We start from the raw sequence: 17,676 nt of genomic DNA, 5'->3' as shown, positions 1-17,676 counted from the left end.
TCAACTTGCTAGACCTAGATGGAGGTGGGGGTTCCTTGGACTTCCCACAGGGCAGGGAACCCTGATTGCTCTTCGGGCTGAGGAGGGAGGGGGACTTGTTTGGGGGAGGGGGAGTGAAATGGGAGGCGGTGGCGGGGAAGAGACAGAAATCTTTAATAAATAAATAAAAAATAAAAAAAACACTAAGAAGAATCAGGATTCATGAAAGAATAAAAAAATTATACACAGAATATGGATTGAAATGTATGTGTATTTTTGGAAAGAGAATAATTTTCATTTTATTTTCAGAATATCTGTGACCACTGCTCCGTAACATGCCCTCACTAACCAAAAGACTAAACAGACTGTGCCTATCAACACAGTTCAACAGGACTGAAACACAGTCTAGCTGCTAGGCTCCTTTGCAAAAGTAAGCCTTCCCAACTTCCCAACCCTGTGTTCCCTGCTTAAATCCACACTTCATTTTTATCCCACCTCTCTTACCCAGATGTTCTCCTTGATTGACATGAAATGATGGCTAAAAGGACCAGCCACCATGATTTGAAAAAACCTGGTGGGAAAACTGTAGGCTCGAAGAATTAGGCCCATTGTGGAAAGCTTTGGTTCTGCTAGGCTTTGTTTGAACACAGGTAGAATTCTGACTATTGCTCCCGAGGGCACTTCATATAACAAAAAAAGTTAGGGATAGCTAAAAAATACCAAGGGCTCCTGTGTGTGCGGTTCTAGCCTTGGGTTGGTCACTCACCACCTTGTAGATCAGTGCAGCCCTCAACACGCATGCCCAGGCTAAAGGCAAACTTCACCCTACTTGCTCCCAGCTCCTTCAGACACAGGCTGCAAGCACAAGCCTCTCCCCTGACTTCTTTGGTGGCTTCAGAGAGTGGACTATGTCATTCCTTACCCTTATTCTGCTGTTCCATGAGTAATCCTTGACCCATTTGAATACCTTCTCTCTAAAACTATGTCCCTTCAAGTGTCTTCATTAAGGCTAGCTAATCATTTCGGGCTTGGGACACAATATTTAGACAGGTGAGAACACCCTCTTCTGAACACATCAATGCTGTGCCCCAGAGACCAGTGTCCACTGAGCATCTCAGTGTCCACTGAGCATCTGTGTGAAGGCGACACCTTCAGCAGGCTTGCTGCCTGTGTATTCCAGACAGGGTTGGCTTTTAAGTTACCCCTCCCTCCTCTAGCGATATCTCTGGCTTTAAAATCTACTGTGAGTCTCCTGAGTTGTCCTCCTCTCGGACTGTCTCTAGCTTCTGTGGGACTGACCATAGAGCTAGCCTGCTCTACATTAGCTACTACTGTACATTCGTCATCAGTGAAATGCTCACTGTATGCCCCACGAAACCCAACCTTGACTGTACAGGTACATGCAATCTATTAGCCAAAAATGGTAAAAAGTAGAAACACGTTAACTAAATAGACTATATTCAATCTAAAGAATGAACCTGACATCATAAAGCACATGATATGTGGTAGAACACAATTACCATATTTTATAAATCCTCCCAAAGCAGGTGGAATCTATTTTCTTTCCTTGGGTCTGGCTTGAATTCAAGATGCTTTGAAAGAAATGTGTCAGAAGTGACACTGTGAGTTGGGTTCCAGAACTGAGGACTCATGTGAACTTTGAGGCTTAGGCCTCCACCCTTCTGGGACCCTCCACTGGCAAATACAAAAGCCTGGGCTAGACAAGGGAAGGACAAAAGACCACGTGGGCTGGAGAAGCCCAAGTCACAGGGGATGTCACAGGGCCCACGTGACTGAGGCCGTCTCAGATCTTTGCTCCTGCTAACCTGACAGTTTCTGGAGCTGCAGGCATGTGCAGAGGCAGGTCCACAGAGCTATGAAAACTAGCATCACTGCAGCAGCCACAGGCGTACACTACAGCACGGTGACCGATACACACAGGGACACAGCAGAGTCAGAGTTGACATTCACCTATGGCTTTGGCCAAGAATCTGAGGCTGTTGAGATTCTTCACTTCTGTCCGGACACCCAGAGGTTCCCCGGGGTGATGTACGGATATATTGGCGTCTACTCTCAGCTGACCCTCTAGAAAGAAAAAAAAACAAAACCTGTAGAAATTATTTGAAGCAATATGGTTTGTAGGGCCTGGCAATATCAAGGTACGTAGCCTCTACCTTGATTTTCTGTCTGGTTAGAACAACCTATGTAGAGAGCATAATGGTTCTGAAACACAAGGCCGCTTCCACTGCCACTCACAGCCAGCCAGAGTCCTGAGGAGTGTGTAAATATGCTTCTTCTTGTGCACACACAGACATTTGCCACGCTCAAGCTGGAAGGATCTATCTAGTGCCTGTGTGCTAGGTGAGAACAAGGTTATTAAAATAGAGGTCCGTTCTTCAGTTTCACTCTATGGTTATTCTAAAGCATCTGAGCTGAGTTTGGGGGAAGCCTCAGGAATGATTATGTGAAGCCCTCCAGTGCTCTCCGTGTGTTTTCAGGAGATTTATAAGACAGTCCTTGAGAATTTACAGCTCAAGGGCTGGAGCTGAAACCTGAGCTGCCCCCTCCTTTCTCAGGCACTGTAATGATTTTCCTTCTATAAACAGGAATCTGAAGCCTCCCTGGTTGCCATGAGGATTTGCTGAAGCAGAAAGACTGTGGTGGATGGGTGGAGGGGTGAGAGGAGAGTTGGCCCCGTCTTCATGGGGCCTCCTCTGCCCTGGAAAGCCCCATGGCTCAGGAGACACGACCCTAAAGGAGCAGGTGATTTGTGGGGAGAGAGAGAGGCACATCCCAAAACAGATACGAAGACTCTGAAGACAGAAATAATCACATTTTCTATTTTACAAGGCAAAGCTCAAGTTCTATTCTCCAATTTTATGTGCAATACTTACAAGATGGGAAGACACATGTTGCTCTTATTTATCTTTTGAGACAGAGTCTCACTATGGAGCCCTGGCAAGCCTTGAATTCACCATCTTCCTACAACAACCTCCTATGTAGCTAGGACTAGAGGTGTGTGTCACTGGTCCTAGCTCTTAGATTAGGTTTTGAAGATATTAATCCTTTAAACCTGATGATGGGCTAGATAAATTTATTTCCCAAATATTCCACAACAAAAACATATTAAAACAATTAAAAGCATCAATAAATCCCACATCCCCTGGAAGGTGCACTTCTGACTACTGCCAAAGTATCCTCTGCTTACCTTTCTGGCTGTCAGCTGCAGTCTGTCACCTTGTAACCTCAGGGGTACTTTCTGAGCTCCTCTTTTGGCCAGGCTCTTTGCCTAAGCTGTTTCTAGAATGCTCACCACCACCAGTTCTAGGCGGCATAGGCCTTGAGTTGTTCTTTATTTCTTAACTAAACATCAGCTCCACTGAGTGGCCTTTAGAAGCAATATTGTCACTTTTCAAGTTGTTCTGCACTGAGCTTCATTTACAGCCTTAAAATAACTATAATAACAATCTTTGTTTTGTTTGTTAATGTAATTCCTCCTTACTCCTCTCAAGGGTCACATCCTCAAGGCAGGGACAAGGCCTTTTTCAGAATTTAGGGCTGAGTCTGACCCACTGTTACTGTCCAATGAATTAAACCCCACTGAATGATGAATTCCAACACACTGGTATTTTCCTGAACAATAAGCAAACGGATTGGTTTCTGTGTCACGCTGGTTCCTGGTAAATCTACAGCCTGTCTGACTGGAACTAATATGATATACATTTGGAACCACAGAAAAGACCCATTAAGCTCAAAGGAAAACTGCCGAAGTAGCCGAACTCTGCACGACCAAACCACGTCTGCACTAGGGGACCTTGAATTACTACTCACTTTTAAAGATGATACTCTCTTTCATGATTTAGAATTCTAATTTGGAAGAGGAATAAAGGCATGAATTTTCGTCTCTCCCAGAGAATACCACACTACATAAATGTCTGAGGAGAATCACTTAGTATCCTGCCGTGTTGAAAGAGAGTTCACTAGTCTGGATTCAGGTATAGTATCAGACCTTAACAAAAGACGCTCTGCCTCGTGAAGACAAAATGTCTTTTAAACAAATTACGTTAAATTACCCCAAGTGCATGAACGCCTTAGCAGTCAGGTTTGGCTCTGCATTCTGTCCCACTGAGGGGCCTGCATTCCCACATAAGGGTGTCATCACGCTCAGTCTCTGTCTTCTTGCAGTAGACAGCTGTAACAGCTAAACTACAATCTGGACCACTGAGCACAGTGACAGAGCAGTTACGTCTTCCTTTGAAATACATCTGAACAAGAGCAAAACACTGCGAGACAAAACTCTTTCCACAAACAATGGGGATCTGAGGCCTGAAGAGGGAGGTCTGTGGGGACGGCCAGTCTTTCTGGCTGCTGAGCAATTCCAGAACTGAGAAGAGAATGCAGGCAGGGCTGATTTAAAACCTGTCTGCAGTGCTGGAATAGGTCTCACACATGCTAAATAGGTATCTTACCACTGATTGCATCCCTGGCCAAATGGGATCAAATTTTACTGCCAATAACTCACAGAACACATCCATCCAGGTGAGTGCCTACTTACTGCTGTTGAAGGTGCGGCCCCCACACAGCAGCTTTTGTCACAGCTGTCGTTACACCCACCCTCTGTAACAGAGTGGCAATGACAAGGACACCTGGCTTCCCTGAGGCCTTTCAGATCACGGCCCCACCAGAGCCCAGACCTGCTTCTACGAAGTCACTCCTCCCTTACCACCCAAGACTCCGGCTTGCTTTTCTCTTCTGTTTCTCTCTTTCCATACAACTATTTGAGAATGACTTTTAAAGGTGTAGAAAGTAAGACTCAAAGAAATGAAGTAATATGTCCAGGTTTCTACTGCGAGAAGCCACAGGTTTGGATTCTAACTCAGATCCAGGCTCTCTGTCCACATCCATGCAGGGATCCGGCAGCATGATGCTGTACAGCCACACTGGGAAGCACCATGGATAAACAAAGGAGGCGCACTTGGGTTCTAATGAGTCCTGGACTAACAGCCTGTCTCCTTACCTGTACACAGCCATACCACCATCCCCCAGGAATACCACAGTGTTTAAGTTACAGGATAAACTGTTTTAATAAATAAGCACATACTAAACTTACCAACTGGTAGATAGAATCACTGTCCAACTACTTAGTAGGTCTACTTCTCTTCCCATTCAGATCAGCGCGTAGCTTTGGAGATCTCTTTTGACAGTAGCAACACGCTGAACATGAGAAGGCAACGGCTCAGACGCTGGGCTACGGTGGTGCATGCTCACTAGCGAAACTACCAGGAACTCACTAAATGGAGCCCAGAACACTACATGCTTCAGTATAAGTACCACGTCTACAGGTCTCCAGTGGCACCTCTTCAAGACAGCCTTCAGACCCAAGTGCAGCCCCCAGTGCTGCAGCCTCCAGGGCTGCAGCCCCCAGTGCTGCAGCCTCCAGGGCTGCAGCCCCCAGTGCTGCAGCCTCCAGGGCTGCAGCCCCCAGTGCTGCAGCCCCCAGTGCTGGCATGACCATCTCACAGTGGCGGCATGAAAAAAATGAGCAAAGACACTTGGGCTGAAAATGCTAATGGCCGAGAATTTAGACTCCTGAACCCTCCAGGCAGTCCTCAGTGCTCTTCAGAACAACTTGAGCTTCTTGGCTGCTGTTCTGGAAGCAAAGCTGCTGGATTTATGTCAAAAAGAAACAGAAAGTGCACAACAAATGAGATTCAGTGACCCTGCTCCACTGCCACTGACTCAAGGGCTCTTGCTGGTGTAGTTGTCCTCCTGTGATGACTCAGAGGGGACTCTCCCCCAGCTAACAGGTAGCCTATTCCTTACTCCATAGGTCTGCAGGAGGCAGTGATTTCGAGACTATCTAGAAACTTTAAAAACATGATACAGAATCAACACTTAGCACATTGATGGCTAACCATCCAACCTGCCCATATTTCATTTATGTACTGTTGGGATAAGCAGCATGAGTGATGAATGGAAAACAGACAGTCCCCTTATTCCAACACGGTCTTGTTCTATAAAAGACACATGCAGGCAGCTAACCTTTCTGCCACTCTACTCCAGCCTTTAAGGACGAGAGCAAATAAGCAAGCTTGGTCACCAGGTCTCACTCGCTGCAAGACTCTTGGGTTACAATTCACCATATGTAAGATGTCCTATTTGACAAGCATGGCATTAAGAACTGAGAAGCCCTCTGTAACATGCAAACACGTTGTGTGATGTGATGACGGTGTGTAGCGTATTACAGTCCAACAAGGAGATGAACATCAGCACGAAAGGAGCTTACTAGGTGCACACTGCAGCCTCTTTAATGTGCATGCTACGGAAACAAGACTAAACACAGAGTATACTCTGTCCGGGAGGGCGCCAAGGGGGGGGGGCGTCTTTACACAGCCTCTGGAAAGGGGAAACTGGATGTGGTTCACTCTCGGGGACTTGAGGGCCTCGCACATCCAGGTAACCACTCTCTGAGCTGCATCTCTAGGCCGGGATCATCGCAATATTCATTTACAGGGAAAAAAAAAGGCTTTACCTGCACACACATAAAAATCTTTACTCCGTTTTAAAAATTATTGGGTTATTATTGTTGTTTCTTGAGACAGGGTCTCACTGTTTGGCCCTGACTGGCCTCAGACTCTCTTTGTAGATCAGGCTGGCCTTGTATTCAACAGAGGTCTAACTGCCTGCCTCTGCCTCCTGGGTGCCAGGACTAAAGATATTTTAATTGTACAAATGAAGGGGAAACAGTTTGATATTTCACTATCAGCATCCACATACATAGGCATAGTGGGTAATAATCAAATCAGGGGAGTTCACCATCCAAGATGGATGAAAATTTCGTAAAAACTAGATCTTCTCAGAATAACAACTGCCTATGCACAGAACTCACAAAATAGGAATTATTATTCATGAGCAATGTCCTCTTCTGAAAAGTCTGAACTGAACACACCTCATGGACCCCACCGCTCTCATCTAACAAACTGGCAGAAGGTAAATCTTGCTCTTGACTCCCACGCTCCCATTCTCTGGCTCAAAGTGAATGCAGTGCTGTTGTGTTGAGCTTTGACCGGGGCTCACAGAAGGAGCGCAGGGGAAATTTTAAGGGTGAAAAGAAGTGAGGTACAAAAGGCTAAATACAGAATGTGCCAGAAGCGGAGGGAGGGACAATGCCGAGCAGGGCCACTGTCCACACAGCTTCTACCTGCCATGTTCGCCTGGCTGGTCCCCAGGGCTTGAAGGATCAGCTGCAGTTCCCTGACAGCCACAGCTGCCTCTTCCCCACAGCACAGGTCAGGCTCCAGGACCACTTCGAGCAGGCCAACTCCTACCAAAGAGAGGAGAGTCACAAACTCATCAGCTAAGGAAAACGTGGCGTTAATGCACAACCTTCAAAAGAACCCCGTCCCCACTTCCCACACTTCTGCCACTTGTCAATTTGTAACCCTGGTTCATTTCTTCCAATGTCTGCTTGAGGATATCCAGCTGTGGGCCGTGACAAGGCAGATGGGTCTGTCTGAGGTTAGGGGTGTGTAATTGGCAAGCCTAGCAGTGAGCACGGTTCAGGCTGTGCTAGCTCATCAGCTCTGCCAATACCAACATGGATATTTTGATCTGTTAGTCAGTTCCTGTGCCTGCTTTCTCAATTAGTTTGAGAGAAAAGTCTAGAAGGGAGGAGAAGTGCCCAAGACCCCAGAGCAGAGAGGGCCAGAAGAAGTAAGGTAGACCCAACCTACCAGCTCGATTCAAATCAATGAGAGTCTGGGACCTCAGGTCATCGTGGAGGCTTTTGCCACTGTCCTGCTCCAGCTGGATCTGTTTGATCCTCACTGTCTTGGTGGTCACCTGACTCTGTTTCTTCCTTATGTAGATGTTGTATGTCAAGTGTCCGTTGGTAGCAATCGGGAGCCTCTGCTGGGTGATCTGGTAACCCGCCTGCTCACAAGCGTACACGGGTTAGTTACGAGCCCAGACCTAAACGCTACATGGGTTAGTTACGAGCCCAGACCTGAACGCTGGGGTTCACTTAGCTTTTAGTTTCACGTCATAAAGGTTTACTTGAAACAAACACAAACAACTCGAGAAACAAGGAAACAACAACAAAACCTAGTTTATACACTGCTGCCATAATTTAGCCTTTCTTCTTTTGGCTTTTTCTATTACCCCATTCCCCACCCCAAGTCTCTCACCCTCAATAAAGATGCAATTAGCAAGAGGAATCCTATCTTCCTTGCTGGAGTGCCATTTTTGAGAGTAACAATAATCTCATTGTCGGAGGCCCCTAAGAGAAGAATTTATTGTTTTCATTTAGCTCATTAGCCTAGATTCTGCATCGCATTACCAGGCTCCTGCTGAGCCCCTTATTAGGAAATGCCAGCTAAGCAGCTAGCCATCCACTTGCAGCATGGCTACAGCAACAGCCATCGCATTCCAGCTAAGCAGCTAGCCATCCACTTGCAGCATGGCTACAGCAACTGCCATCGCATTCCAGCTAAGCAGCTAGCCATCCACTTGCAGCATGGCTACAGCAACTGCCATTGCATTCCAGCTTGTTCAGGGTCTGCTCTCTAGGGTAAGCAGTCATGTCAGCTGCTCTTCCCTTATCCCTCTGGCCAGAAAGTGCTGCAATGTGCTCCCAATCTGCGAACAGACAGCACACAGTGCAACAAACTGACGGACATTGTGAGGATGCCTGTCCCTTCTAAACGGAGAATTACCTTCTAACACAAGCATGACGATGGAAGACTGGAGGTAAACAGAGTGACGGCTACAGCATCTGCAGTACTTGCTGGACACCGTCATCCTCATTCAATCCCCGGAGCCTATGCAGTACAGGCAAGAGGGGGCCAAGGGTCTTATCCAAGGCCACACATAGAACCAGGTGATCACCAGGTAACACTGGCCCAAGTTGGTACCTCTCCTTACTAGGCCAGTGAAAGACTTTTAAAATTTTTACTGCCTTAGACATACAAGTGGACATGTCAAGCCATAGCATGTTTAATGCAAGCTTCAAGGTTTCTGATGCAGGAGGCCTGGGGTAGGGCTCTGGGAGATGCTGACACTGGGGAACCGTGCAGAAGGCTAGCTCCTTATCTATACTCGGATAGCAAGTCTCCACCTATAGCCCTGAATTCTGGTTTGGGTTGCTGGACAAAGCACCAGGCACTTGCTAAGTCTGAGCTTCAGATACACAGCAAATGAGCTGTGTCATATGCAGGCCCTGTGCGACATGGTGACCACCTGTTCTGGACATGCTGAACTGCCCAGGCCAGGAGGACCAGGCTACACTCCAAACATTTCCAGGGTTTCATGTCAGTCAGTGGTACACAACTCACCTAGCATATGCAAGTCCCTACATTCCATCCCCAGTACTGAAAAATTAAACATTTCTTTTCAATTTATATAGCCTAACTTGTAGAAATGGGGGCTGTGGGGGGAGCTACAGGTCCTCTTTACCTTGCTTTTTATTTATGTCTGTTTATGCCCCCTAAACCCCAACTCTTCCAAATCTTCAGTTCCAGGAGAATGATGCATGGCAATGTTTATTGCTACTGTTTTTTCAAAATCATACTTACCTATCAGAACATCTGATTAAATGACATATTATTTTAAGGAACCCATTCAACATTTCAATTTTGTTCCAGTGTGAACATGCACCATGAAAAATGGTCTCTCATTTACACTGGCACCACTTTAAAAAAGAAACTTTCTAAATTTAGTGCAAAAGCAAGTAAATATTGAGTTTGCCGCTCAGCTAATTACTGCTGCTTGTGCTCATTCTGGCTCACAATCTTGCCTACTACTGTCCAGTTACTCGCTCCTTGGGAGGTGACAGAATGTGTCAAAGGAGCTAGCCTCCTTATTAGGAAAGTCTACATAAAAGAGACACATTCTCACAATGTCTGAAGCGACAGTGGTACTAACAGCTGCACCAAGCACAGGGTTAGCCTTTGTCCTAACAGGCAATTAGCACCAAACACCATGGCTGGGAGGACCTGACAGCACTGGCCTCTCCTGGTCCCTGTTCAATTACGAGTGAACCAACAGAAGCATGAGACTAAGCAAGGAGTCAGCGATCAGGACAATCACATCCAATCTAGTGAACATCGGGGGGCCTCTGCCTTCATTAGGGCTGGACAGAGCCTCCTGCTGCGGTGGACAGAGGGCGGACAGAAAACACGAGTGGCGCATCCCCGAGGCAGGCCTGGCCAGTGCTGAGAGCATGTGAAGGCAGATCACACAGCACACTTACAGGAAGGTCTGCGTAGAAGTAGTGTTTCCTGTCAAACAGGGACTTCCTGTTGATGTGGCAGTTCAGTGCCAAGCCGGTCATCACCGCGGCTTCCACACACCTCCTGTTGAGAACCTTTACAAACACCAGACAAGCTTCTTTAGAACCACAGGCCACACAGTTGCTTCTCTCCACTCCCAAAATCTTTCCTGAATAGTTAAAACTGTTATCTCTGGTTCTCTGTGGTCAGCTCTGCTTGCCAGGCTGACTGCGAGACAGAAAAACATTACAATATCAACAAAACACGTACGCACCAGTGGGGCCCACCCAGGGTCCCTTCCCCAGCACACATCAGAGAAAAGAGATTCACAATGCTCAGTAGAGCATTGCCACGTGGACTAATCCCTTGTCCCTCTCTGCAAACAGAATCTGCGTGAGGCAGTGACCGGGAGAACATCTATGTCCCAAAGACAAGGGCACCTTCATATGTAAAACAAACAAACAAACAGCAAAACCCCCCAGAACACTACTAAAGCTTAAATCACACATTAAAACCCACACACTAATAGTGGGAGACTTCAACACCCCACGCTCACCACTGGACAGGTCTGTCTGACAGAAAATTAATAGAGAAATAAGGGAACTAACAGATGTTATGAATCAAATGGACTTAACAGACATATATAGAACATTTCATTCAAAGATAAAAGAATATACATTCTTCTCAGCACCTCCTGGAAACTTCTCAAAAATTGACCACATACTAGGTAATAAAGCAAACCTCCACAGGTACAAAGAAACTGAAATAACCCATATATCTTATCGGATCACCATGGCTTAAAATTAGAATTCAACAGCAACACTAATTGCAGAAAGCCCACAAACACATGGAAATTAAACAATGCTCACCTGAATCACCAAGGAAGAAATAAAGGAAGAAATCAAAGACTTCCTAAAATTCACTGAAAATGACCACACAACATACTCAAGTTTATGACACACGGAAAGCAGTGTTAAGAGGAAAGTTCAATGTCTTTAATCCTAGCATTTGGGAGGCAGAGGCAGGTGGATCTTTGAGAGTTCGAAGCCAGCTTCATCTACAAGAGCTAATGCCAGGACAGGCCCCAAAGCTACAGAGAAAGTCCCAACCCCCTGCTCCCCAAAAACAAGGAAAGTTCATAGTACTAAATGCCTACATAAAGAACTTGGAAAAAAATCCTACACTATTGAGTTAACAGAAAACCTGAAAATTCTAGAACAAGAAGCAAACTCACTCAGAAGGACTAGATAACAGGAAATAATCAAATTGAAAGCTGAAATTAACACAACAGAAACAAAGAAAACAATGCAAAGAATCAATGAGACAAAGAGTTGTTTCTTCAAGAAAATCAACAAAATAGACAAACCTTTATCCAAACTAACCAAAAAGCAGAGAGAGAATTTCCAACAGGGACATAACAATATGGAAGAAATCCAGAGAATCATCAGGTCATACTTTGAAAACCTGTACTCCACAAAATTGGAAAACAAAGGAAATGGATAAATTTCTGGATAAATATCACTTACCAAAATTAAATAAAGACCAAACAAGCAAATTAAATAGATCTATAACTGCTAAGGAAACAGAAACAGTCATCAAAATCTCCCCCCCCCAAAAAAATGCCCAGGACCAGATGGTTTCAGTGTGGAATTCTACAAAGAACTAATACCAATACTCCTCAAATTGTTCCACACAATAGAAACAAAAGGAACATTTGCCATACTCTTTTTATGAGGCTACAGTTAGCCTGATACCACAAAAAGACATTACTAAGAAAGAGAATTACAGTCCACTCTTCCTCATGAACATTGATGCAAAAATTATCAGTAAAATACTGGCAAACTGAATCCAAGAACACATCAGAAAAATCATCCACCATGACCAAGTAGGCCTCATCCCACAGATGCAGGGAGGGTTTAACATATGAAAATCTGTCAATGTCACTATATAAACAAGCTGGAAAAAAAAATCACATGATCACCTCATTAGGTGGCTGAAAAAGCTTTTGACAAAATACATCCCTTTATGATAAAGGTCCTGGAGAGAGCAGAGATACAAGGAACATACCAAAACATAATAAAGGCAATATATAGCAAGCCAACATCAAACTAATTCGAGAGAAACTCAAAGTGATCCCACTGAAATCAGGAACAAGACAAGGCTGTCCACTCTCTCCATACCTATTCACTATAATTGAGGTCCTATCTAGAACAGTAAGAAGATCAAGGGGATACAAATCAGAAAAGAAGAAGTCAAACTTGCACTATTTGCTGATATGATAGTTTACATAAATGACCCCAAAAAGTCAACCAAAGGAACTTCTACAACTCGCAAACACCTTCAGTAATATAGCAGGATACAAGATTAACTCAAAAAGTCAGTAGCCCTCCTTTATATAGATGATAAATGGGCTGAAAAGTAAGTATCTCAGAGTAACTCTAATGAAACATGTGGAAGATCTATATAACAAGAACTTTAAATCTCTGAAGAAAGAAATTGAAGACGACACCAAAAAAAGGAAAGATCTCCCATGCTCTTGGGTAGGTAGAATTAACAGACTAAAAATGGCAGTCTCACCAAAAGCAATCTACAGATTCAATGCAATACCCATCAAAACCCCAGCAAAATTCTTCAGAGACCTCGAAAGAACAATATTCAACCTCACATAGAAAAAGCAAAAAGTCCAGGATAGCCAAAACAATCCTGTACAATAAAAGAACTTGTGGAGGCATCACAATCCCTGACTTCAAACTCTACTACAGAGCTACAGTACTATATTTGGGAAAGTTTGTGGAATTGCTGAACTCAAGGATGAGATTAAGTTCCACATTCTAATGGTGGACCTGTGGTATTCTCTGGTATAGATGGCATTTCTCTGTAATATTATATTTAGCATATGACAGTATCAGCTAGGTTAGTGTAGGCAATGCTGTCCAGTGAGAATTTTCATGTTAACTATTTCACTTCAGGGTTACAGCAGCCCTATAGAGAAGGAAATTAATACTATCCCAGTATTTCAGTAAAGAAAAACTAAGTCCCTCCAAAGATCCCTGGCTAAGGAACCCAAGTGACAGATGAAACCAGCTCTGTAGCCCTTGCCCGGATGGCAAGCTGAAATCCTGAGACTCAGGGCCTCGCTTTCTCAACTGAGATAAAAACTGATTGGTCAAATAGACTAGAAAGTAAGTTGTATAACAAAACACAGATCAATCTCTAATGACAGCAATATACAAACCCCCAAAGGAAACTCAAACAAATTCCCTCTAGAGACCACACCACACTCCTCTTGGAAACTAAGAAAGTCTCCAATGGAGCCATCTCCCAGCAAGTTCCAAGTTCGTCATTCTGGGTCTCATGGATATTGTCAGCCCTGCAAGAATAATGGCTTTCATGGAAGATGTGCCTGGGGACCAAGATAATCTAATAATTATGTGCTTTTACTGGCCAGTGTCTGACATCTCATGGAACTGCAGTCAACGCCATACTAACAGAGCTGCTGGATAGCTCTGTGCAGTCTGCACCTGCTGATAGGGGCAGCACACACAGGCTGTAGTGACAGAGCTCCAGCACTGAGATGTGCTCTTCTCGGGGCGGGACAGAGCATGGCTGTGTACACTCTTTACCTCTCTGTCTACATCTGATTTGCTGGTTGCTTCCTACTGCTTTCCAGCGTCTGCCTCTCTCACACTGTGGTCCAGCTAGGCACGGAGAGAATCCAGGTCATTCTGCTCTCAGCATGCACAGTAAGTTGCCTGATTCTGGCACCAGGAGAGAGTCTGGAGTGGTGGGTGACCACAGACTCTCACTGTGTGCTTATCAAGTACACCGGCACTGCATAAGTCATCAATTTTCAAAGAATAAGAATGCAGTAAAACACACAAATATCAGAGTGATGTTAAATAGATTTTAATCTTTTTCTGATGATTTAGAAGCCTTGAAATACTTCAGGGTCAGAGTTATAAGCATCAATCATCACCACACTACAGTTGCACAGAGGGGCTAGTAAACAGAGTGCCAGCTAAAAGAACGCCAAGAAAAGAGAATTTATTATGATCTTAGTCAAGCTGCTTGTGACAGATGGAAGGCCAGGTCAGCATGTTCTGAGGATGGAATGAAAAAAGAAAAAATTCAACTTCATTTGGAATGAAGCTATCTTCATTCCAAAATATTTTCTGAATGTTTAAAAAGTACCAAACATCAGTGACATGGAGATAAACAGGACTTTGTTCCTGTTCCAGCCCTTGGTCAACCTTCCTTTTTCAAGCTTATACTCTACATCAGGGTAGGCTGTTAAAAATGTATCTTGTGAACCCAAATGTCTTAATGGTGCAAATATCCCCAAAATAAAAGGCCAAGCTCTGGCATGTTTTAGCTCCTTCCTACATCTAAAACACCTTGTCTTACTATGCCCTCACTGGTGGATCAGTTCTCCTATACAAACCTACAGGTCCTGACTCACTCTGCTCTGCAGAATCTTAGAGATGTGGCCATTTCTGTAAAGCCAGCTACTATTCTTCCTAGCAGCAACCTTGCCTTCTCTCTGCACCCAACCTGTGCTTGCATCACAATGGACTGAATCTGTTCCACCTAGTTATATATATAAAATCACAAATCTCGTGAGAATGGGAACTCTGCCAGAATCTGAAGAGAGACGTGTGGAAAGTGAACTCAATATGGAGGAAGGTAACGGGAAAGTCTCACAGAGGCAGTGACGACCTGCCACCTTCTGGGCCCCATCCCTGCAGCCCTCACTGCCTCCCTGTGCCCTCTTGGACATTTGCACCCTTCTGTCATCTGTGCAATGGAGTCTTTGTTCTATTTTACTGCTAAGAGTATTTTCCTTTTCCCCACCAATACATTTCTAGAAAAAGCTTTGCTTTTATCTTGTAGCTATCATTGTTGGTGTGTTGATAAAGAGGATGTTAAATTATTCATTATCTTAGCTAATGTTTAATCAGTTTGGTATTCTATTTAGGAGATAGGTCAAAAGAATAACCAAGCAGAATGATTTGATTGTCCCCTGGGAACTAAGCCTGGCAAAGGGACGGCGCTTCCCTGAGGGCGGAGAGTGCTTTGTGTTACAGTAGGGATGGGTAAGACCTCACACACCTGAGGGGCCTGTAGGAGCTGCAGTTTGTACGGAGGAGCACATTTGTGGAGCCAAGTGAAGAGGGCTGGGTTGGTAGTTCAGCTGGATCCTTGCAGTGATAGGGAGCAGTGAAGCAGAACTTCAAGCAGAGAAGTATCTGAACACACTGATTCTAATAAAGGCTTCCTTCCTCTTAGCTGCCATCTTTCAGCGCAGCACCCTGTTGGCCAGACCCAGCTAAGAGCCAGCTGCTACGCGATGGTCCCTAACTCTGTACAGCAAGAGCAGGGAAATGGGAGGCACGGATCTGAGAACCCACAGGCTTCGACTGTAACAGCAAGTACATACATTTCTCTGTCTATTTCTATGACCCTTTCTTTTGGAAAATAAATAAATAATAAAATGCTGCACTTTCCTGTGGGCTCCTTTCTCACACACCAGAGGCAGGAATGAAGGAATGCTACTAATTTAAGAGGAACCTGAACTGCAGCTCTGAGTCTGCGCCTAGGACTCGGAAAGGAGCTGCAGGCAAGTTAGAGGAGGAAAGGGTCACAGTCTCCTCAAGGTAACTACCCAGGATTTGAGCATTTATGGGAAATTACATTAATTATAAATATAGTTCATTAAAACCTTCTCTAGGAACTACCCTGGAAAATATCTGGGGTGTATTTCAAAGGAAAGTGAGTATTTTTTAAACTAGCCTGCACCTCACACCATTCCTCTGTCGGTCCTGCTCTGTCTTTCCTGGTGAGCCCAGCGAGTGCCAGCAGTGCCTTTGAAAGTTGAGGTACTACAGCGAGCCTGTTTCTCACTGAAAACCCAGCTACCGCAGCATTAAAACAAGACTATAACACCATGTCTCCCCAAAAGTCCAGACGGCAATTATTGTGAGAAATCTGTGCTATATGTGACACATCTGACAATTAGGGTATAGAATGGTAAATGTTCTAATTTATGAAGAGAAAGTAATTAAAATTTATTAAGTAAAAATAAGGCAGTAAAATGGGTCTTTATCTTTCTGCTAACCATAAATTTGTTTCAAAGCATGAACTCCCGATTCATATTCAAAGCAAGCTGCCACATGATATGTTTTATTACCACAGAGGAAACGGTTTTCCACTTCCTCAGCCCTTGCCTCACCACTGAGCCCTTCCACCAACCCCAGACAATTACCAAAGCTCTCTGCTACCATAAATAGACTTGCTAAACTGGCCAGTCAGTGAAGATAATTTTTATTTAGAATTTTACCACTGAAAGCACTGGGTGGCATACAGTCACTAGATATGTGCATGTGCATGTGGATACCTGCAGAGCTTACATATGTTCTTCATGTTTAGCACAGGTCTTCACCAGTTACTAACTGGTACTACCCAGACTTTAACAAATCCTTGAAACAGGGAAAACTGAGTCAGACAGACCTGAATCTCTTTTGTTCAGGATAGGGTTTCTCTGTGTAGCCCTTGTTGTCCTGGAACTCACTCTGAAGACTAGGCTGGCCTTGAACTCACAGAGAAACTAAAGGCAAGCACCACTGACTGGCAGGAATCTGGTTCTTACTATCAGTTGCGATTGCCGTATTATCTTCACCTGTTACCTGCCTCTCCACATCGCACTTGCCTCGTCCACTGGGGAAGAATGGTTACTTTCAAGGTTGTCCCATACATCAAAATGAAGGACATATCTGCCCTGGTAGACAACTGGAAACCCTGCTTTCAGGAAGGCGGCCCTAATAAAGGCCAAGTGTGCATCAGGTGGACCTTCCTTTGCACGCTGTCCACGGATATCCAGGTTCAGACAGCTCCAGGTCATTAGCCTGGATTCAGAACCCATGGCAAGGTGTCATGACTCTGTATTACTATTGTATATACAACATACCATTTCCCCTGAAAGGATAACGGGCAACTAACCTAGCTGTCTCCAGCAGAAGAGACCATATTTCCTAGTGCACTAGGAAGCTGCCTTGCTTCATTTTCTATCTTTAGAGTGTGTTGGGGAGGCTGCTTGTTGGTTTTCCGGCCGCCCAGACTCCCGAAATAATCACACAGAAATCTGTATTAATTGCAATACTGTTTGGCCAATAGCTTAAGCATATTTTTGACTAACTCTTTTTTTTTTAACTGCAATTGGTTGCTTTAATAAGGTCTATTTACCTGGAAATGCCACAGAAATAAAAATACAGCAATCCACAAACTGTTTTAGCCATACAAAGCACAATTTCTCTAATAGTGGAATTAATTAATTACTCTGTGGACAATTAGGACCCGATTTCCTTTCTAACTCTTATAGCTTGAATTAACCCATTTCTATTAATCTGTGTATTGCCATATGGCTGTGCTTGCC

General features: G+C 44.5%; 1 protein-coding gene across 8 annotated transcripts in view; it reads right to left on the bottom strand.

Annotated features, from left to right (window-relative positions):
• The window catches only part of Gatb (glutamyl-tRNA amidotransferase subunit B), a 75,913-nt gene that overhangs the window by 38,301 nt on the left and 19,936 nt on the right, over window positions 1–17,676 (bottom strand). For 7 of the 8 annotated variants that reach the window (XM_013348628.1, XM_026786666.1, XM_026786695.1 and 4 more), the window contains exons 3-6: window positions 10,229–10,342; window positions 7,713–7,911; window positions 7,181–7,303; window positions 1,951–2,064 (exon numbers count right to left, since the gene is read on the bottom strand). In XM_013348628.1, the coding sequence (XP_013204082.1) occupies window positions 1,951–2,064; window positions 7,181–7,303; window positions 7,713–7,911; window positions 10,229–10,342 (550 nt within the window). The remainder of the gene's footprint in view (window positions 1–1,950; window positions 2,065–7,180; window positions 7,304–7,712; window positions 7,912–10,228; window positions 10,343–17,676) is intronic. The other variant, XM_026786724.1, reaches the window with a different exon arrangement.

This window comes from Microtus ochrogaster, chromosome 1, assembly GCF_000317375.1.
Source record: "Microtus ochrogaster isolate Prairie Vole_2 chromosome 1, MicOch1.0, whole genome shotgun sequence".
In the NCBI taxonomy this organism is placed as follows: Eukaryota; Metazoa; Chordata; class Mammalia; order Rodentia; family Cricetidae; genus Microtus; species Microtus ochrogaster.
The sequence above is the reverse complement of the archived record's forward strand: the minus strand, read 5'-3'. Positions and strand labels throughout refer to the sequence as shown.